This window comes from Xenopus laevis, chromosome 1S (genome assembly GCF_017654675.1).
Source record: "Xenopus laevis strain J_2021 chromosome 1S, Xenopus_laevis_v10.1, whole genome shotgun sequence".
Taxonomy (NCBI): domain Eukaryota; kingdom Metazoa; phylum Chordata; class Amphibia; order Anura; family Pipidae; genus Xenopus; species Xenopus laevis.
In genome coordinates, this window is record NC_054372.1 from 161,518,196 (window position 1) to 161,541,278 (window position 23,083).

Genomic DNA, 23,083 nt, shown 5'->3' on the forward strand with positions numbered 1-23,083 from the left:
ACTGATTGACTGGTCCATTATGCTGACTGGAGAGCTGACAAGACGAGGACAGGTTTAAAGCCTGTGGTATGAAGCAGCTACTCAATTAAGTAAACCATGCTGTGAAAGAAGAACAAAAGGGAAATCTCTTCCTTACCAACACATTCAGGTGGCCATACATGTAAAATTGCAGTCTTTCCTGTGACCATTGGTAAAAAGAGAGATTATTTGTTTTCACTACAAATGTTAAAAACTTCAAGTTGAAACAACAGAATTGTACCTCTTTCTAACCTTTGAAGGTGCCAGATAAAAATTTTCCTTCTTGGCCGATAGACGAGATGACCAATATCTAAGTCTTTTTCCAATATCGGTTGCATTTAGTGATGAGTGAAATTTTTGCCAGGTTTCTCTGCGAAAATGACACCCATAGACCCCAATGTGGGAAAAAAATTGTTGCATGCCATTTATCTTCCCTTAACATTAGCTGACTCCTTCCATTATCTCTTTCTTCTTGTCAGCCTTCCCTACACATTAGCTGTCTCTTTCCTTCAAGGCCTTCATCTTTTCAGTTTTTCCTACTATTTACAGTAGCTGTCTCCTTCCTTCATCTTTTTCATCTTGCTTCAACTTCCCTACATATTAGCTGTCCCCTTCCTTCATCACCTTTTGGTTCAATTTTCCAACACATTAGCTGTTCCATTCCTTAATCAATGTCATTTTGTTCAACTTTACTACACAGTAACTGTCTCCTTCCTTCAACCCCTTATCTTGCTCATTCTTCCCTACACATTAGACTCTAATTCCTTCATCTTCCTTATCTATCTTTAAAGGAGAAGGAAAGCCCCAGGGCGCAAAACCCCTCCCCTGTGTTGCCCCCCCTCCCTCCTCCCCCCTGGCCTAACTGTCCCCCTGGGCAAATGCCCCTAACTTGTTACTCACCCCTCTGCGCAGGTTCTGTCCACGGAGTTCACAGTCGCCATCTTCTCCCACGCGCGTCTTCTTCCTGCTCTGATCGGCGTCTTCTGGCGCATGCGCAGTAGGAACAGGTACCGGTACAGCTCTATTGCGCATGCGCCGAATGTCACGAAGTGAAATCGGAAAACTTCGTGACATTCGGCGCATGCGCAGTAGAGCTGTACCGGTACCTGTTCCTACTGCGCATGCGCCAGAAGACGACGGTCAGAGCAGGAAGAAGACGCGCGTGGGAGAAGATGGCGACTGTGAACTCCGTGGACAGAACCTGCGCAGAGGGGTGAGTAACAAGTTAGGGGCATTTGCCCAGGGGGACAGGTAGGCCAGGGGGGAGGAGGGAGGGGGGGCAACACAGGGGAGGGGGGGAGGGGTTTTGCGCCCTGGGGCTTTCCTTCTCCTTTAACTTCCCTGCATATCAGCTGTCTCTTTCCTTAATCTCTTTCATCTTGCTTCAACTTCCCTACATATTGGCTGCTGCCTTCAATTCCTTCAAAGTTCATCTTACTTCAACATTATCTGTCTCTTTCCTTCAGCACCTTCATCTTGCTCATTCTTCTCTATGCATTTGCCTTTACCTTCTCTATCATCTTGCTTCCTGTTCCTTTACATATTCATTGTTTCCCTCCTTCAGACCTTCCCTCCTTCCTGAGAATTACCTTGTATTCCAATCCATGGCTCCATGCATTCGTTTTGACTAGCAAAGTATATTTGTAATAAATCTCTTCTATGGACTTAATCTCTTCTTATGCATTAAACTCTAAAATATTCCTATTTTGTATCCTCCCTTTATACAGGATATATTTCTTACAAATACATGTGCTTTGTTCAATAACAGATTGAATAAAACAAACTGTAGATAAACCACTGACTGTACACTCAAGTTAAGGTTGGAAACAGAGAGTTGATATGTGGTTACTTTTATGTTTAATAAACAGCTTAACTTTAACATGTCTTACTCTCTCTTTATGTTGCAGCTGTTCCAGGAATTTGCCAACAATTACTCACACTCTTATCCATGAGACTTTCGGGCTTTCTGAAACATTGGTGCTTTAATAACCTATTCACTTTAAACTGATGTATAAGCTAGGCATTTATCTCAATCTAGTAATGGTTGCTGAGCTCTTATGTCCCATAGCACACCAATGAATCACAGTGAAGACCAGATCAATAAAACTGTATGAACGTAAATCAAGTTCACTGTATTGTGCTGCTGCCCTTAATGTCAGAGAAAGAAAAGGGGATTCAAAGTGTTATATATATATTGCATTAATTAGACCCATGGGCATTTATTAAGCTTTGTAAAAATGGCAGTATAATAAACCAGTCATCATCATTTAAATGCCATAGTACACTGTGTAATTTATAAAGCTGTTTAATGTTTTTTTTTTAAATGTGTAACATTTTTGCAATTCAATTGCAACTCTCCCTGCCACCTTGGACCTTGGGCTCAGCCCCCCTTCCCTATCTTTGCCCCCAACCCAGTCCAAGTAAGAGGCATGCAACCGAACAAGGTGTGCAGGTGTTTGGGGGGAGGGTTAGGTGCAGGCTTGTGGCATGTGGAAGAATTTTTGACTAGGGTGAACGTCCTGGAGGTGAACATCTGTAATACTTTATTACCACTATGTCTTTCCAGCTGAATTATATGAAAGGAGGTTCTGTCTAAATATTCAGAAGGGTTTTTTTTTATAGTGAGCGCTGGAGTGAGGTAGACCACTCTTCCTCCTCCCCCCACGCATGCGCAGAAATACCGATCTCCCAGTCAGCTTACCGAGGACCCGGAAGATGGATGCTTGGAACTCCGTTGGCAGAATCTGCGCCGAGGGGTAAGTATAAAGTATGGGGCATTTCCCTGAGGGGCTGTTAGCCTGGGGGGAAGAGGGAGGGAGGTCTACCTTGGGTGGGGGTACTCGGTTTTTTACAAATAGGTTGAATTCTCCCTTAAGAAGGGGTTGGATGGCTTTTTAGCAAGTGAGGGAATACAGGGTTATGGAAGATAACTCATAGTACAAGTTGATCCAGGGACTAGTCCAATTTCCATCTTGGAGTCAGGAAGGATTTTTCTCCCTCTGAGGCAAATTGGAGACTTAACTTGAACTTGATGGACATGTGTCTATTTTCAACCTAACTTACTACATATATGTTATAAATCAAGCTTCTGCTTCGCTACCTGTGGCTTTTCTGTAATTCGGATCTTTCTGGATAGCAGGTTTTTGGATAACAGATCCCATACCTGTATTTAATTGACCAGCAAGTAAAAAAAAAAGTTGCATGTGTTTCCTGTTTGTCAAACTCATTATAAAATATAGACAGAGAGTCTCCCTAGGAAATCATTAAATCTGTTTTTAGCCTAGAAAACAAGAAAATCAAGTAGCTTAATATTTAGCAACACTGCACACAATATTTATAACAATTGATGATAATGAGTGTTACTAATTATTTTATCTGTTGAACTATAATCTAGGTCACGCCAGTCTTCAGTGGCAGAACTACCAGGTGTGCGATGACACCCAGGCCTGCACCTCCCCTTCCCCGCTTCGCATGAATCTTGTGCGAAAAATACATCAAGGGGCATGGCTGCTTTCAATATAGCACCAAACAGTGCAATATCAAAGTAATACATTATAAGAATATTGATACTAAATATACTAACCCCTTATATTATATATTTACATTGTCCAGTGCAGTTTCTACAAATAATTTATCATTTATTAAGTGTGGATGGCAATGTCAGATTCATGGCCAGGCCCAGAAAGTGTAGATGTAGATCTGACAAAGCTGTACAGGCCAGATGTTTAATATGTAGAGTAAGTGTGTGTCAAAACTAATTACATTTAACTTATTGGTATGTTTAATTTGCCATAAAGTTATCATTCTAGTTGATGTTTGTAGATAATCGTGTATGATGAGGTAGAACATTACAAACAAGAAAACATAAAGTGTAACTGATTATATTGTACAACAGTCAGTAACTGTGCAAGATACAGGACATTGATTTGTTTTATAGAGAATATATTGATTTTTATTTTTAAATGATTTGAGATCAAAACATCACATAATCTGTACAATCATTTTCGAAAGAGGATGTACAACTTATTTTAATATAATATTATTTATTACTGTTTCCTGCTTGTTTTCTGTCGAAAAATGGAAAATACACTTGTTCCTCATGTTTAATCATGCCATTGTAAAGGTGTTTGCCAGAACAGAGGTTTTGGGAATAAAGTGGTTCTGTGATGCTGGCAAGTAAGGCTGCTTGAGTATCCTCTCATTCACCAAGCCAAGAAGATATTTCTTCTTGCCCATGAGACTTCTATGGATATGGTACCCAACCAATAGCATTATAGCCTTAAGATAAAGTTGTAGAAATAAAAAGGCATAGTGGGAGTGCTTGTCCTTATGAAGCTTTAGGCCACCCCAGTATGTAGGGTTGCCATGTTTCTATTGTTGAGAAACAGGATGGGGTGGATGAAATCAAGAATATGCTTGTTACTTTAAGGGAGTGGACTTGTAACATCAGAGGGAGGGGATATCATGATAAAAACCAGCGATTGATTGACTGCCACATCAATTAGAATTGGATTATTTGCCTGAGACTTGGGTAGATATAAGATGTAAGACTATGACCAAGGTTGTAGGAAAAAGGGAACATCATTTCAGTGGTCTAAAGAACCCTTAATTTATTTTTGTTGAGCTTGTGTCTGTATTGAGGAATGAGAGTTGCAGTCCCATAGCTGTCACATCTAATGATTAGCTGGGAGTTTAATTAGACAGCATGTTTGGAGGGATCAATCACACAGCGCTGAGCTGTTCCATTATACAAGCTCTGCTCACTTTCGGGATTATCATTATTCTATCACCCAGAGCTGTTTTGCATTACAGCTGACCAGTTACCATTAAATAATGGCCTTTGTTTATTTCATGCCTTAACTAATGTATTTTAACATTTCATATGAGCTGCATATCAACCATATATCTTTTTAACATTTAAATATTTTTATATCAATTGTATCTAAAGCTATTTATTGTCCCAGTTAGAAATGTAAGTGATTCATAAAGCACATAAATCCTGTTCTACATAAGATCAAGCAGGAAAGTATCCAATCACACATACAATACAAAGACAGCGTACACTTTTTGTCCATATAACTACATGTTCCTTGAGACAAAAATGCCTTCATTGGTCACTCTCTAGGGAATAACGAGTACTTCAATACTCAAAATATGATGAAATATATTATCTAGGCTTTAGATGTTATCTCTGGGGCTTCCTGTCACCCACTATCACCAGTCAGAAAAATGGTATCTAACAGCAATAAGCAATAATAAAATAATAATAAAATATAGTGTATAGTAGTTTAAGAGGTATGTAATGTGGATAATGTTTGTAGGAATGTATATTTTTATTTATAAGGCGCTAGTTGTATACACAGTGATGTACAATAAAGCAACAGATTAATGGAAAAGAAAGGGAACAATCAATATAAAAATACAATTCCATTCAAGACTTTTTCACTGGGATCAATAAATAAGCAGTTCCCTGTGATAGCCAAGCACCAATTAACGTGATGTTGAAGTAGACCTTAATTAATCATTTTTTGCCTTTTCTGATTGTTATCTTAATAATATGTGATCAGCTGGAAGTTGGGATGGAAACATAGGGGCAGATTTACTTAAGGGCATATTGTCACCAGTGACAGATTCGCACACTTCGCACCACTTTGCCAGGAGCAAATTTGTTACCACTATGCTAATTCACTAAAATGCGAAGTTGCGTCCTGGGCATGGAACACTGGCGACTTTTCGCTAGCAATACTTCTTCAGTGCAAACATTTCATAGCGAAGATTCGCTTACATTTGTTAATGCCTAGCGAAAAGTCACTATTGATCTTACGCTTAGGTCAATTTGAATAGGGCGGGAACATTAAAGTTGTATCGAGGTCTTTATTAGAGATGTTGGTGCAAATGCTTGAAGGGGCCACTTTTTATTACAAATGTCCAAGGAACCTTAATAAAGACAAAAGAGATCAGATAATGCTCTACACATGAGCCCACTGTAAAATGAATATTATTGATGGCCCTCAAATGTCTGGGGAAAAATGTTAACCCAAAAAAGTTCAAATTAGACTTTTGCAGACAATCCCGCTTAAAAAAAAGAAAAGTCGCCAGCGTTTTTTTCACCTTTAATGCATTTTTGGCAGACAAGATATGATGTAAGTGACGTAAGACTGAGGAAGATGTAGCTTCATTTAAGCAGTTTGCCTGGTCTGAGGTGGCAAACTCAACTCTGGCGGAAGAGGTAACGTTCAGTAAAATCCGCGGATTTTGCGGAGCAACGACCATTCGCCTGAGCAAAAAGTCACCTTGCGATGGAGTGCAAACAAATGCTAGCGAATTGTCATCTGCGCCTGTTAGTGAATTGCCAATGTTCCTGCAGATGTGATTTCTGGCGAAAAGTCGCTACTGTTAGCCACTTTGCCCTTAAGTAAATCTGAAATATTTGCCCATGTACAGTATAGACACAAATAGAGATCTCTATGGACACCTGAAGGCAGAATAGAAGGCTCCACCCCTAGGGCTGGATATCAGAAAAATATCCTGCTTGAGCAATATTCTTCAGATTTTAATCAATCCTCACTCTCTATCTGCTGTAGATGTTTTTCATTTCACATGCAGGTACTCATGTAAATGAAGAAAGAAAGCAGCATAATTGTACATCTAATAAGCTATGAAGGACGCATCAAGGCAAACTCATGTTGTTTTTAGGCAAGGATTATATATCCATATGTACATTTACAGATAATGTTTATTACCAAAACTGGCTGCTTCAGAGCAAGCCGAGCAAAGCACTTTTTCTCTTGCCATGGCTAATCCCTTGTCATAAGTCTGTAAAAGAGGTAAACTCAGTAAAATTGCTTTCCTCCAACTTGCAGAAAACAGAACACATGGTACCCCCTATAGCTTTATCTGTCTGACACAAGTCGAGACGTATTTAAAGACACTTTTTAAAGCGTTTTGCATTTTTATATTGGTGTTATTGACTTTAAACCTTTTTACCTTGATTATTCATTTGGAAACTGTACTTTGGAAACATTTACCATTGATGAGGAAAGTCTTGTGTCCCTCCTGCACAAACCCCAATATGATATATATAGAGCACTACTAAAAACTGCTCTCAGCATTTTTATACAACATTCATAAACAAGACTAGCTAAGTGCAATGAATTAAATAAATGATAGACGTCAGGTACCAAAGAAACGGCAAAGAAAGTAAATTCTTATATCACTGTACGGCTATAGTAAAATGGAGCAGAACCTATTCTCCCGAGCTGTAATCTTTACTCAATATTTGCAAGGGGTGAGACTCAAGACACCCAGGTGTTGGCCCTCACAATGGTGGCAGGGTGTAGTGCAACTATAACTTTAGTATTTCCACAAAAAATGGGTGCCAGTGGGTCTTGTACCTTAACAATAAAACTTATTTATAGAGAGTTTATCAATACAAAGCAGGAACATAGCACATTCAGAAGTAGGTATATACTCACAGCATCAATGGTATTTATATATCCCCTCAGTGTAAGAGAAAAAATACACAGAGTAGACAGAGGTACCCCAGCTTTCACTTTACCTTAAGTGAAGCTCCAAAGGTGTCTCGCTAGACCCTAACTCTGAAAATGAGTCCCTACTAATGTGCAATTAGTACCCGGAATCCTAATCCCATTCACAATCCTTGATGGAGCCCGTGCTGCTCGGCTAAATTATGGGGCAAATACCTGCGAAAATTCGCCAGTAAACACAGCGCAACACTTCGCCAGGCGTAGATTGAAGGACAACAGCTTTCACCTTTTATTTTGTTGTTTGTTGACAATTTATTGATTCTGACAATTTACACACTCGCTACAAATGGCATATAGAGCTTGTATATCTGTGCAGAGACAAGTGCTTGATCCTATACTACTGAACCAACACAGTTGGAGAGTAACAAAGGGAAGAATACAGGATTAATTCTAGATTACTGATTCATAGTGCTGCTAAAATATAATTTGGGGCCACAGTTATTTAGCAGATTCGGTATTGTATATTAAATAATATCATTTACATTTGCCATTCCTGGCAAATACAGTATTATGTAAATTATATTTATAAAATTGTTTTGGATTTATAGTGTTTGCACCAGTTTTCATAACCCACAACAAACAGCAGCAGGTAGAATTTACTGTTTAAAAGCACAAATCAAAATTGGTTTCTATGCATTACAGATAAAAAAATTAATTTGATAGAAATAGAGCCCTGCTTTGCTTTCTGAAAAAGACAGAATAATAATAATACAAGATGTCTGATCTGTAGCTTTTGTGTTAATACTATTATACAAATCGGTTTTGTTCTAGGTACTAAAAAATTATACTTTACCTTGTAGGTATATAATGGAACATCAAGACTTGGTATTGTGATCAATTATTCATAGCCCATTTTTTATGCAGCTTGCCTGGGAATTTTACATTCCATTTTATACATGCTCTAAGAATAACTCATTCATTTAGCTATGGTTACATTTTTAGATAAATTGAAACATGCATCATTTATACAATAAGTCGACTTGGCACAGAAATATGTGATCACTTTTTTTAAAGCACAAATATCTGCTGATAACAAACAAAGGGCTAATTAAGTGCAGTGTAATGTGCAAATTGCAAAATGCATGCAAATCAACCTGTTTTTACCCAAAACATATTTTCGCAAGAATCCCAATGTAATTGTGGGAACCCGTTTAGTTGCGTTCATGACAACTTGTGCACAATGCTGTGGGTATTGATGCAACCCACTAGCAGCATCGGACTGGGGTGTTCAGGGTCCACCGGGGCTGCCACCTCAGGGACCCATCTCAGTTGTTAAATAAAATAAATGACTAAAATCATGGAAAAATAACCCATTTCTCTTTGTTGAAAATTGTGTGCCATCACTGAAAAATATGTTAAACACACTAAATGCATTAGGATTTTCTGTGCAAAAAACCCTAATTTGGAAACACATTCTAGCACTGATCCATGAAAATGTTTGCTGCTGCCAAAACATTTGAAGAGAAACTGTACCAGGTAAAAAAAGTTTGCTTGTTCATTGTCTCAATATAATGAATAACGCATGAAGTATAAAAGGGGACCCTACCTATTTCACACATTTGTAATGAAGTGTATGGAATGAAATAGTTTTCTTGTGGAGCTCCTTGGTGCAACCAAATGGCTACAGTTGCCTCGACCTGACAAATAGCACAACATTGATGTTGACTGTTTTCCAATCATTGGCTCATCCAATCTGTTACTGTACATCTAGTCATCTACCAGCACTTTAGACAAGTGGTGATTAACCAACTGAAGTCACTGAAAAAAAATTATTAAAAGTAAAAGCAACATTTCCTATTAGCCCCAAACTAGGACATGTGTAGTATTTAATGAAGACTGAAGAAATAAAGATGGAAGCCAAAAAGAGCTGCCATAGATTTACAAGCACTAAAATCCCATTTTTCAAAGCGACACACAGCGGATTGATTGTGAGGAGCACTTCCTAACATGCTATAAATATATCAAAGTTGAGATGCTTCCATAAAGACATAAATAAATGAATCGGAGTTTGCCCCATTCTGCCTTTCCCAGGACTAATATTAGAGTCCATGCATTTAGGAATCCTGCTTTATTCCTTGCTACTGATTTATGGTCACTGGCGCATTTGTGATCCAAGAAACATTGGAGAACTCATTAACATATTCTCTCAGAAGAGAATCAATGTGCACTGGGTTTCATTTGAAGGTGTTGGAATTGATGGACTTTGGCCTGTATTCAACTCAACTTAATGAAACAAATAAGCCTAAAAGTGCAGGAGTATAACTTCTTAGCCTCTGCCAGGCAACTGCCAAATGACGTTCAGTGAGATGTAATTGCCATTTATAATGATTTCTATACTGTCCAAGAAGCTTATATGGGGGTTGGGTGTACTCTCCCAGGTGTAATTAGGTTTCCAAGAAAGGCAAAGACCATTGTAAGGCTTAAGGTTAACACATCTCCTAGTAAGTGAGACTTTCTCCATCAAATTACTCCCATGGGCAGCTCTTCCTTTCATGGTTCACTCAAGCAGCAGAGGAAAGCTTTAGGACAATTACATACATAAATGGGGAGCACTGCTGGCACAGCGATTGTTAGAAGCTTCTGAAACCATAAACCATTCACCTATTGTTTTTTTCTGCGAAAGAACCAACTTCCTTCCCTGTGTATGTCTTCCAAAATAAGCCTTTTATTTTAGTTTAAAGCAAAATTTATGTAAAGTGGTACAGTCATGGGAAATATTATTTGGAATGCATGGGACCTGGGGTTTTCTGCATATGGGATCTTTCAATAATTTTGATTACCATACATTATGGACAGGCTTCGCTGTGTATATAAAAGAATAATTGTTTTACATGTTTAGGGGACCAGAGAAATCCTTCCCCTGTTTTTCTGTCTGTGACATCATCCAGCCCAGTTACAGGCTGGAGAGTGATCCGATTGGCTGGGCACCCCAGAGCATCCTTGGGAGAGAGTGTGTGCTTGACTTTGGAGCCAAATGTATGGGGTCTCTAACAGAGCTTAACAGGAGTTGTATGGTGAAAGATCCAGCCAGAACCAAGTCTTGTGAAACTGTCCAAGCTGTTTAATCTGTGGGAATACAAAAACAGGCCATCCTGTTCCCTGCCAAGCCGCTTGAGACTCAGAAGAAGAAAGGTGCCACTGGTGAGATTTATCCTGCTGCAGAGCTGCCTGTAATCCACAATGTGACTGCCTCTGAGAGCACCCCGGTGAGTGAGCCACCCAAGGGAGGATACTGGCAAGGATACACGTTTGGGGCCCCAACTTGAAGACAGGTCTTGTGCATTTACCTGCTACGTGGAAGCGGCTGCTACGTTCAAAGGGAGAGCTACTTTTGGGAAAGGTAGCGCTACCTGGGGTATAAGAGTTTTGGGGAAGGGACATTTTATTTGAACTGAATTGTGTGGTTATTAACCCCTTCCTTAGGATAGGGACTTTGATAATAAAAAGGACTGTGTTGGAGAAACAGTAAGGTACCTAATAGTGAGTTAGGTAGTGTCCCACGTGTCCCCAGTGCAGGAGTGCATTGTGTATTAGATTGCCTAAATTCACTACTGTATATTATATAAAGTTCATATCTGTTTCATTTATAAACTGTGTGTTTTATTTGTCCCAGTGGAAGTTCCCTGGGGTGTGCTCCTCAGTGTTTCCTAGGTGGAGGCACTGCGTTGTAAATCCCAGTTCCCAGTACTTTTCATATGCCAAAGGGACTAAGGGAATGGATTGCCAAGGGTTAATTGCGATTTAAAGAGAAAGTAACCAAATTAGGGTTACACATGTTTTTTTTAGTGTGACTTCTCTTTATGTAATATCAGTAATGATACATGTAAATAGGTTTTTTTAAGATCTTGCTGAAACAAGCACTATATAGAAATGGAATAGAGATAAAATGCTGGAGCATTGGCTTACAGGCCATACTGACAATTTCTGAATTAAAGATACTGACAACATTGTTGGACACAAATTAACAAACTAGAAATGTTTTATTTCAACAACCAGCTTCTATAAGTTACAGTTATCCTGAAACAGGAAAGGGCCTTCCTATTGCCACAAAACACCGAATTTAGCACAAGGGGCCCGGGGGTAGTTTTACTGCCGTGTGAAACTTTTCTTACCTATGCCCTCCTGGCGCCTTCCCTTATCAATAGTGATGGGCGAATTTAATCGCTTGGCGAAAATTCGCGATGAATTTCAGCTTTTCACATCAATTTTGATGCTGGCGACAATTTAATGCGCATAGCTCTCAGCAGTGCCGGCTTTTTTGTGTCACTGTGAGTACAATGTGCATGTAGGCGAATAGATTGAGGAACATTGTAGAGAGGCAGGATAATCATACACAGTGTTATGGTTATGGTTCCCTTGTAATTCACCGTAGGGGGGATTAGGCTTTGCAGGAATCGGCAAAACGTTGGATTGGCTGCTCTGAGGCAGTGTCCGAGAGCAATGAAGGCTGCAAAGCCAATCGGAGAGAGCGAAGGCGGGGCTCTGAGCTGTCCCACTGGTGCCCTAGATGGTTGAGTTCAGGGGAAACCCCCCTCTCACATGAGCTCAACCTTCTGTGATGGACCATGTCTGTGCATTACTGATACTGGGGCTGCCCAGCCATCCAACCCAGATACCAATTGTATGAAATTGGACTAAATAGGCGCACATCAAATTGTCGCCGGTGTCAACTTCAACACCCGCGTCAAAATTTGCGTTGCACAAATTTCGCGAGAAATTCACAAATTTTTCGGCAAACCGAAACAGGATAAATTCGCCCATCGCCACTGAACAACATTCGGAATGGGGAGCGACACTTTGGTGGGGCCGCACACCCCAGCCCCTGCACTAGTTCTGACACCTATGGTATGAAGTATCTTAGCACATGGTTTGTCAATTATGTATGTGGCTTAAATAGTCAATACAAATAATCATAACAAGGTGCCCACACACTTTTTGCACGTAGCAGAGATGTTTCTCTAGGTAACATTTTAGGTAACATTTTTATTTAGGTAACATTTTATTCTACTTTCAATCTTCCAAAACAAAATTGTGTTGCAGAAATAATTAATTATAGTGCTAACTCTTCAGTCACATGCCCTTAACCCATTCAGTGTCCATATCCTACCCAACTGTGTAAATACTTGCTAACTAGATAATTCCGATGGGCACAAATATTAGGTTTGGGTGGGACTCTCTTACTCTTAATCTCTTTCCTGTAAAATGAGAACTGAATCTTTTCTAAAGTGTCAAACAAGCTGTTGTAGTAGCAACTGTATATATTCACAGCTGATTATTTCCCTGTACATCAATAGAAAGAACTAAAACCCTGAGCCTCAGTTTCAGAATGAGCAAATATGAACTTGTGTGTAGAAAACAGACTGTTATCTCTGAAAGCACATAATGTATATGAGATGCAGAATGCTACACATACTCAGCTAAACTAAATTTTACAATAAACAAGGTTACAACATGTAATCAAACAATGTATCCAAAACATTGTAATGTTGCTTATGCCAGAGGCTGTTTATATGAATTCATTCAACATTAGGACAGTTCTTTAAAGCTAATTCCTATGCAAACAAATGATGTAGCTTCTTTTCTCCATGAGAAATCTTACATTTTAATGGCAACATTCACTTTGTCACTGGACACATTACACAGAAAGTGATATCTCTATGCACAATATAAAGACTGGGCATTTAACCTTATAGGTAACATTTAAATGTAATTGTCTTACAAAAATAAATAGCAGGTTGGAAAATCCCTGTGCAGACTGCAGTAAATAGTGCAGTTTATTTTCTTTTTCAGTTTGCTGCCTGTCACATCCATCTCCATTGCCCAGTTGTCAGCAGCCTATTGGTTCAAGTATGGGGCCCTCCCGAGCCTGAATTTGTGGCATAGCCACAAAGGCCAGGGATAAGGCACAAATTAAGCGGTACGCCACCCAGCCTACCGACAGGAGCGGAATGGGTGGTTGGGGAGAGGGGAAAGGAGCTGGGCAGACAGATATGGAGTGGAGACAGGAACGGAACAGGTGGTTGGGGAGAGGGGAAAGAAGCTGGGCAGACAGATATGGAGAGAGGACAGGATCGGAACGGATGGTTGGGGAGAGGTGACAGGAGCTTCGCAGACAGATATGGAGAGGGGACAGGAGCGGAGCAGGTGGTTGGGGAGAGGGGATAGGAGCTAAGCAGACAGATAAAGAGAGGGAACTGGAGCAGAACCGGTAGCTGGGCAGAGAGGACAGGAGCTGGGCAGGTAGATATTGAGAGGGGACAGGTGCGGAATGGGTGGTAAGGGAGAGGACACAGGAGCTGGGCAGACCAATATGGAGAGGGGACAGGAGCGGAACAGGCGGTTGGGGAGAGGAGATATAAGTGACTTTTTCAGGGTATTTTATCAATTCTAGTAAAACAGATATTTTAAACATTTGCAACGCTATCCCAAGACAGCTACTTGTAGACCTTCATATTAAGCCATCTTCTGGTAGAATAAAATACTTGGGTATTCAGATTTCTTCTGATCTCTCTAAATTGTATTCTTTTAACTTTACTCCTTTAATTCACAAAGTTAATGCCCTTTGTAAGAAATGGATGGACAGTCCTTTAAATTTAATGGGAAGAATGGCATTATTTAAAATGATTATTTTTCCAAAAATTGCATATCCTATTCTTAACCTCCCGTTATTGTTAAAGCATTTAGATGTACAGAAATTGGACCAAATTTTAAGCAATTTTATTTGGCATAATAAAAAACCTAAAATTTCTTTATCTAAACTTAGGAAATCCAAATTTTTAGGAGGTCTTAATGCTCTGGATTTTAGGAGATTTAATGTAGCTGCTAACACAAGATACATTGTGGAGTAGATATCTGGTAAAGAGAAATTTACTAATCTAGAGCTTGAAGTATTCTTAAATTCTAAAGAACATATTATTTCTTCTTTAGATAAAAATTGGTCTGAGCAGCATATTGATATTAAAAGAAACTCAATTTTTATTATATTTAATATTTCACCGTTCCTTTCTCCATTCTATTTGGGAGGTTTTCCTAAGAAACAGAGGATTCAATTTTCTTATAATTGGAAAAAATTTGGTATATATCAGGTTAGTCATATTATTGATCAGAATTCAGGAGATCCCTTTCCTTGGAATATAATAAAGGAAAAATATGGTCTTTCAGAAAAAGAGAGATTGAGTTATTTGCAGATTATACATGGTTTTCAAATAATTGGTAATGAAACAAAGTCACAACTAAAATATCATCAGTTTTATAATCCAATATTACAATTGATTGAAGATCCTCAGCTAAATTGTATTTCATGGATTTCATCTCATCTATTAAATTCATTGTCTAATGATTTTGATCCACTTGAGAATCCAAGTAAAAAATGGTCTTTATGTCTAGGGATAAATATCTCTTCCAAGGATCTCCTCAATTCTGTTCGAATTTTCAGAACGAATATAGTTTCTGAGAGTTGGAGAGATCAACAATTTCGATTTATTCATTTGTGTTATGGATTACTATTCCAGAGTACTATAGATTCTCAAAATGTTTATTTTTGTCCAAAGTGTAAAGAACAGCATTTTGATTTTTTCCACTATATTTAGGAGTGCCCACTTATTAAAAATCTATGGGAAAAAATTATTGGTTTTATCAAAAAAACAATCCATTTGGACTTAGAATTGAACCCACAGTTTGCTTTGTTGGATATGAAAGTTTATTTTCAACAGTCCTATATTAGACCTTCGATCGTTGTCACTGATGAAATATTGTCTTTCTGTTGGTTAGTTATGGCGGCTACTAGAAAATCAATATTTCTTTGCTGGATAAGGGAGAATCCCCCAACTCTAAAAGATGTGCTTCATATTTATTTAATTTATGCACTCAGGAGGTTATTAGATTTAGAATGGAAGACCTACTTCAAAGGAATAGAATTAAATGCAGATGGTGCCTTTATATTTCATCTTTAGCGACTAATAAAAAGGAATTTATTCTTAAACTCATGGGGCAAGATGGAGATTATGAACGAATAAGGTAACCTTGTAAAATCTAAGTCATTCACACATGTAACTGCATTGGCCACATTTTATTTATTTTGTAATGAAATAACAGGTCTCTTTGTTTCTAATTTGTTTTGTTTTTATTTTTATTGTTTTCATGAAAGAACCATTGAAATTTCATCATATGTAATTTTCTTTCTTTTGGAAATATATGTATTTTATTTTGTGAAGTCATTGTATTTCATTGAAACTTCAATAAAAAGAATTTTAAAAGAAAAAAAGATATAAGTGACTGTTGGTTACTAGTTTCTACAACTATAGAGGAAGCAGAGGCTTCCTCAATAGTTACGCCACTGCTAGGGACTAGGCACACACAATATTTTCCTCTATTATTCGAATGTGAGCGCACCCTGCCCCAGTGCTTCAGCGATGCATGCAATTCTAGGGTAGGGAAAAAAAGAGTAAAAATCAGGCCTTTGGCCCTCTGACGGGCCATACCTGACCGATATCTAGCAGAAACTGGGTCAAAAGACTATTGGGTACAGGGTCGGACTGGGCCGGCGGGACACCGGGAAAAAACCCAGTGGGCCCCCGGCACTTGTGGGCCCAGATCCGCACCCACATACTCAATAAAAAGGCCTCCCCTCCTTTTGGGTGGTCGCGGCAAAAACATTTCGAGCATTCACGCATGCACATACATGTGGCATGCTGGTGTATCAGGGAGGGCTGAAGGAGCCCGGGCTCCCCAGTCCGACCCTGATTGAGTACATTTGAAAATCCCCGTCATTCTGATCCAATTGTGTGGCCCTTGATAATGGCAATATAGCACTTCAAGTGGACATATCAGGGAAAGATCTGCTCATTTGGCCACCTCTCCAAATAAATTAATCTTTCAATGTGTGGCCACCTTTAGTAGGCCACATACATTTGCCACTGCTTATGCATTATATGAAATGAAGTTTTGTAGGTTTATGTTATGCATATGCTAAATTTAGTGTTTGGTACATTGGGAGATAAGCAAGTGACAAGGGGCTGCAGTTTCCCTTTACTTCCATGGTCTGAAATTGTGGGCTGACGGCCCAAGAGAATAGAATACAAAGGCTGCCGTACTTCATGTAGGTGTCTGTTTTTTGACCACAGGTCTGGTTACTTACGGGATTGGCCAGATAACAGCCTGAGATAATAAATCCTGAAGACTTAGACAATGAGAAATATTGATACTGCTTCAATCTATCAGTCATTTGGGTCTATTCCTATAAAATTTCCAGCAAATTAGACCCTGGGTTGTAAGGCAGGAGAAAAGGGAGCATCCCATGCACACATCCAACAACATGTCAGATTTGTAGTGCATTTACCCAGATTTAGGAGTAGTTGCAGGCTCTGCAGCACCCGAGTTTTGTTGTATTCCAAATAGCGGTATACCAGATAAGGGATGTAATAGCTTCTTATGTAAAATATGGCACATAGGATCCAATGAAGCAATGCTCTTTGCTATACCCTTTAAATCAGGGATCCCCAACCTTTTGAACTCGTGAGCAACATTCAGAAGAAAAAGGAGTTGGGGAGCAACATAAGCATGCCAAATGTTCTTGGGGTGCCCAATAAGTTCTGTGATTGGCCATTTGGTAGCCCCTATGTGGATTGTCAACCTACATTGTGGCTCTGTTTGGCAGTACACCTGGTTTTTATACAACCAAAACTTGCCTCCAAGCCAGGAATTCAAAAATAAGCACCTGCTTTGAGGCCACTGGGAGCAACACCCAAGGGGTTGGAGAGCAACATGTTGCTCACGAGCTACTGGTTGGGGATCACTGCTTTAAATGAAGCATATGGGGAAATCTTGTTTTATAAACTGAAAATGTGTTGTTACTAACGATTTTTGCTTTTGTTTCTGAGTTTCTGGGCTCCCTGAATTCAGAATAGCACCTCTTATTGGTTCAGTTCTGTTTGCCAGGAGATCTAACATCATGCTGGACCCTTGCAGAACTATTTGCCAGAGCAGATTGTGCCACACATTCCTGCCATGTTTTCCATTCTCTCTATAGATGTTCAGTGCAGGAATGAGATATGGCATTTTCCCTATTGCATTCACATTACGCCCCCAGTAGCAGTAGGGGAATGCATTAAGCAAATAGCATTTCTATTGTAAACACCAGGAAACACCACTTATTATGGGATGGGTCTATTGTTCAGCCAACGCCAGTGAAATTGTAAATACTGATGGAGAAAAGATGAAAGCAATAAAATCAGATCTCCAGCAGGGGGAACAAGCAGCAACCACCTATGGTGTTTACTGAATACTATGCCACACTAAATGTATAGATCAGAGGTGTTCAGCACTTGTTCAACTAGGACTCTGCACTCTCCTGCTGCGAATGCTTCAGGGGTGGCATGGTAGTGTTAGTTTAACAACAGAGAATCATGCCTGATTATAGAAGTACAATAAAGCACACATAGATACCAGTAAACCACATTTTCCTTAGGGTTGCATTCCAGTTCCATGCACACAACATTCAGAGCACAGTAACACTGACCACAAATAAGATTATGTTGTCAAATCTCAGTAAACCTAGGAAACATATGTAGTTTTTATGATTTGGGGTAATAAAATGAAAAGGAAGGATGAACCAGGGAGGATATGGCTCAAATGCTAATGAACAACAGGAGCAGCAGGAGGGGTGATCAGCAGTTGCAGCAGAAAGCACCTCTCTCCCAGCTGGTACATATTGTCCCTACTCTCCCTGCCTGGGGCTGCACAAGTGATGGGCTCTAGGAACTTGTGATGGTGCCAAGCTGCCAGCCAGGGCATATCAAACAGCTATTCATATCATCCTTTCAGCAACTTTAGACCTGACTGGGGATGCCTGGCACAGGGTGCATATCAGGGAAGGAAGGTGCCCATTGTGCATATGAATGAATGAATGACTGAATGAAGGGGGAGGGTACCAGCTGTGCCAAGGAGGCCCCACCAATGCGTGTGTTGCACTTACCGTCCCAGCTCGGACTCCAGCTCATAGTAATGGGCCAATGTGTCTTTATTGGAGCCATCGATCCAGTAATCAGGAGCAGCACTGCCAGACCTGGAGGAAGAGGAGGAGGACGTAGAGGAGGATGCTGTGGAGGAGGAAGAAGACGACGAAGACGAGGAGGGCAGAGTGACTTTCAGCATGTCGGGGAGGCAGAGGAGGACAGGGCTGCCAGGAGGGGGAATAGAAAGGAGACAGTGGGCAGCAGATCAGAGACCCTCAGTGACTACAGCAACAGCAGAGGCGGCAGCCAATGGAGCTGCTGCATTGAGAGGAGGCAGCTGTGTGTGTGGGTGCCCGGCACCAGCCACGGCTGGCACCCAGTGCCTGCCAATAGGATGTACAGACCCTGCTGCAGAGAGGGGCAGCCACGAGACAGAAACAGAGGCAGCTGGTGGAGGTGAATAGAGAGAGAGAAAAGTGAGCACTGATGAGAGAGGCACCAGCACAAGAGATGCTTACATAGATGCCAACGATGGGGGAGAGCTGTGAGTGCCAAGGCACTGGCGCTGCTGCACAAGGGACACACAACAGGATTTATAGGTTCCTCTCCACTATGTTTAGTTGTGGTATTGCCATCGCAACCTGCAGAGTGTGTGTGTTTTTGTGCCCGGAGATGCTGCTGCTGCTGCTACTGCTGGAGACTGGGAAGCAAGGTTGGTGTTAGGCTCGTGCCTTCTACTGGCGAGGAGCGAGGGAGACACCCAGTGGCCGATTAGCAGAGGAGAGCCAGCCCGGGTCCAATGTCTCTTGTGTGTGTGGGGAGGGGGTGCTTCAGGGTTGCCCCAGAATTGGCTGCACAAGATAATGGACACATCGGTACCCGCGCTCCCAGAGTTTATATAGTGACCCAACAGTGCAGTGCCCACACCCACCTAGATTGTGGGGAAGAGGAGGAGGATGCTGCGGAGGAGGAAGAAGACAATTAAGACGAGGAGGGCAGAGTAACTTTCAGCATGTCGGTAAAGCAGAGGAGGACAGGGCTGCATGAAGGTGGAATGGGAAGGAGACAGTGGGCAGCAGATCAAAGACCCTCAGTGACTAGAGCAGCAGAGGCAGCAGCCAATGGATCTGCTGCATGGAGAGGAGGCGGCTGTGTGTGTGGGTGCCCGGGTCTCTCCGAAATGCACAACCTTCAGCTGGCACACATCCCCCATCAATAGGATGGGCTGACCCCGCTACAGAGACTGGCAGCCCCGAGGCAGAGCAATTGGTGGATGCGAATAGAGAGATATATATCCAATATATCTTATAGGGGACGGCTCCCTTTCCTAGCAGATGTATTAGAGCTCATTCAAATAACGGATTCCAGTACAAACAAAATAACTTACTTTTGCACAAATTCTGCATGTAGAGAGACAGGATTTCTGGTGATTTTTATATAGTGAGCTCTAATACATCTTCTAGGCAAAAGGAGCCCCCCTATAAGATATATTGGATCATTCATCGGACACCCAACTCCTCAATGAAGACAGAATGATGAGAAGCAGATGCTGAGAGAGGAATAGTGAAGATAAACTTGATAATTTCAGAAACAGTACAGAATTTTCAATTGATTGTATTTAGAGAGTTTTATTTCAGTATTATGAAGCTTATATTAAATTTTTATTTTCACAATAGTTCCCCTTTAACCATTGCAGTGCTCATCCCCAGCAGAACTTTTTATCAAAGTATGTTGTGCCTGTGTAAACCTGCATTCTCTAAGAACTTTACAGCATACATGTCCTGTTTGCAGATGTCAATGTTACTGATGAAGTGTCTAATAATGTTGCTAAGTTGGCCTGTGTCATTGAAGCAGTGGATGGGCCCATCACTTACTAGAAGAGAGAAGCGCTTTGTATTGTTTATAAGGGCTACTGGGCCCAAAGCGGAGTTGTCTGTGTTATGCCTTTTTCCCCAGGAGTTAGAATGAGCCCACTGGATGTTTTGGGCAAGGAGGATTCGTCTGAGCGACAGATACTTTATTATTGTGTAGCGCTATAGTAAACTGACTTGTGCTAGGGCAGTTTTAGCTACTTTCCTTTGTGGGCTGAGACCACCGATGAGCTCTCTTTCTCAGGGGTAAGCCCTCGCAACGCGGTGGAAGCAGGGTGTAGCGTGACTGTAACTGGGTGCGATAGCACAATGATGGGCGCCAGTAGTTCTTTAACGTTTGAACCAAGAACTGTGTTTATTGAACAATAGCACATAGATCATTCAGCACATTGATCCACAATGGAGTATAGAACATACACAGCAGCATAAAGGAAGCATATACTCACAGCACGTATAGGCTGAATCCCCACAGGCTAGGGAATATACAGCAGAGAGTAAGTTGACAGCATGCGATGGGTATTGCCCAGTGTTCAGAATATCTTCCAGTGGCAGACTAGGGGAATTCCTACCATCCCTATCTCAACACTTGGTTCCTTACTCCGGGTCAGTAATACCCTGGGATCTTAATCCCTCTAATCTCCTCGGTGGAGCCTTGAGCTGCTCAACTAAATAACCTCTTTATCACTCCTAGAGTGATCTATAAACGAGTATAGCTGTCTAATTACTAGGGCCAAGGCGCCTAGGGTCGACACTACCCATTCCCTTCCAGCCTGCTTGGTTGGGCTAAAGCAATGGACCCAGAGCACATGGTTCCTAAACCTTTTATACTCTGGCACAGTGCCATCTGGTGTACACTGTGTGAACTACAGGGGTTACATAAGCACAAGGTCCCCATATTACTAGGGATGTGCCTGTCTGTAAAGTGTAAGGGTGTCTAAGATTTTCACATCCCTACAATTGTAAATACTAAAAATCCAGAAGTGGTTGCAAATAAAGGGAATTATTGTTTTATAGCGATATTCTGCAATTGACATGATTACATTGTATCGCATGCAATTTTAATATGGTTTTAGTTAACATTTTATATATTTGTACTTCTCCCAGGGTTTCCTTATTTGTACTGAAGTGCAGTCAGTGATCTGATCCTTGTAGCTAATAAGAATGGCTGATTGGCAGTGTTCCTACAAGAAAACCTTTAATACTCATTTCTCCGGTTATGTTGACTACATTTGCCAACTGGAAACTAGCCATGAACGTGATAAAGAAGAGCTCTAAATGCAATTACAACATCCTTATAGAGGCCAGTGGGCTCATGATGCCTGATCTGTGCCCATTCCTGTGCCAAGCTTATTCTGCTTTTGAAACTTGGGTACAAAACAGGGACAACATTCGCATTTATTTAGTTTTGTGGCATTGTTTTAATCTTTTTTCATTTGTCTGTATAACCAGCATAATGTTTTCATGGTGATGGAGTACCTCAGTGGGGCTGCTTTGGTCTGGCAGTTTGAAACATATTTGGCAACAGGACCATCAGCGCCCTGGCAGGGACACTGGGGTACATGGCTCAGAGGTCCTGAAAAGGGAGAGATACAATACTTCAGTGGATTGGTGGGCACTTGGAATCCTCATCTGCCAGATAGCATCTGGGGATTCCCCTTTTTATGAAGGCAACAACAGGGAGAAGATCATCAGCTCTACTATCAGTGATGAGCCCAGGATTCCTCATTGGCCGATTAAAAATCTGAAGGATCTTCTGAGTAACGTAAGCACGAGCAGTGAGATGGAATTGAACCCCGCAGTACTTCATTAATTCCCCATTGCTATTGCTTATGGGGTAGAGAAAATGGGCTCATCTTTGCTTTAGAAAATAGGGAGCTCAAAGGCTCCAACAACCAATCGTTGCGATGTGGATATTACTTGTAAAAAAAATACAAATATTATTTGTATTGTATTATTTACAATTTTTTTTTTTCTTTAGCTCCTGGAAAAGGATCCACATCAGCGTCTTAATGCTCATGGGAATATAAAACAGCAGCCATTTTTCTCTTCTATTGACTGGGTGGAGCTGGAAAGGAAAACAACACCACCCTCCTTCCAGCTAAGAGCAGTAAGTGCATGATTGCTGAATGTTAATTAAATAGAAATATAGCTCTGGATTAATATCATTACATAACCACATGTTAGCATATTCCATATCATCCTGGCTGAAAGTTTGTTTTTCCTTCAGCCTCCACTTATGTTCAAAAGAATAGCAGTCCAACGTCACTAACCTGTAGTTGAATAATAGAACAGTGGTGTATTGTTGGGCACACTAATACCAACACAATACAGTTAATAAACAAGTTTGGAATCCTTTTATTGCCTCTTATTTAGCAATACGAATTATAAACATTGTGCAAAATACTGTATACATGTAATTACGTTTAACCCTTTAAATGCCACAGATTGCAGATTCTACGTTCTGCAGCATTTGCAGGTTTAGGAACGGAGAAGCGGCTTGTAAAGCCACTCGCTCCATTCTGACTTGTTCCCCAGCCCATAGGCAACGAGCCTGGGTGGGGAACAAGTGGCTCCTGGGTTGTGATCGCCCAGGGGCCCCAAGGCAGCAGCAGCCACGTGCAGTATATGTGCCCTGCTGCTGCCTGCACTTTCAGAATGGAGGAGTGGCTTTATAAGCTGCTTGCTCCGTTCTTAG

The 23,083-nt window shown here is 40.8% G+C and overlaps 1 protein-coding gene across 3 annotated transcripts in view; it reads right to left on the bottom strand.

The window, feature by feature from the left end:
- camk4.S (calcium/calmodulin-dependent protein kinase IV S homeolog) overlaps positions 1–19,168 on the bottom strand; it is a 99,236-nt gene extending 80,068 nt beyond the window's left edge. For 2 of the 3 annotated variants that reach the window (XM_041580442.1, XM_018244329.2), the window contains exon 1: positions 18,538–19,168. In XM_041580442.1, coding sequence (XP_041436376.1) covers positions 18,538–18,716 — 179 coding nt within the window. In that variant the 5' untranslated portion in view covers positions 18,717–19,168. The remainder of the gene's footprint in view (positions 1–18,537) is intronic. The other variant, XM_041580441.1, reaches the window with a different exon arrangement.
- Positions 19,169–23,083: the final 3,915 nt, after the last annotated feature.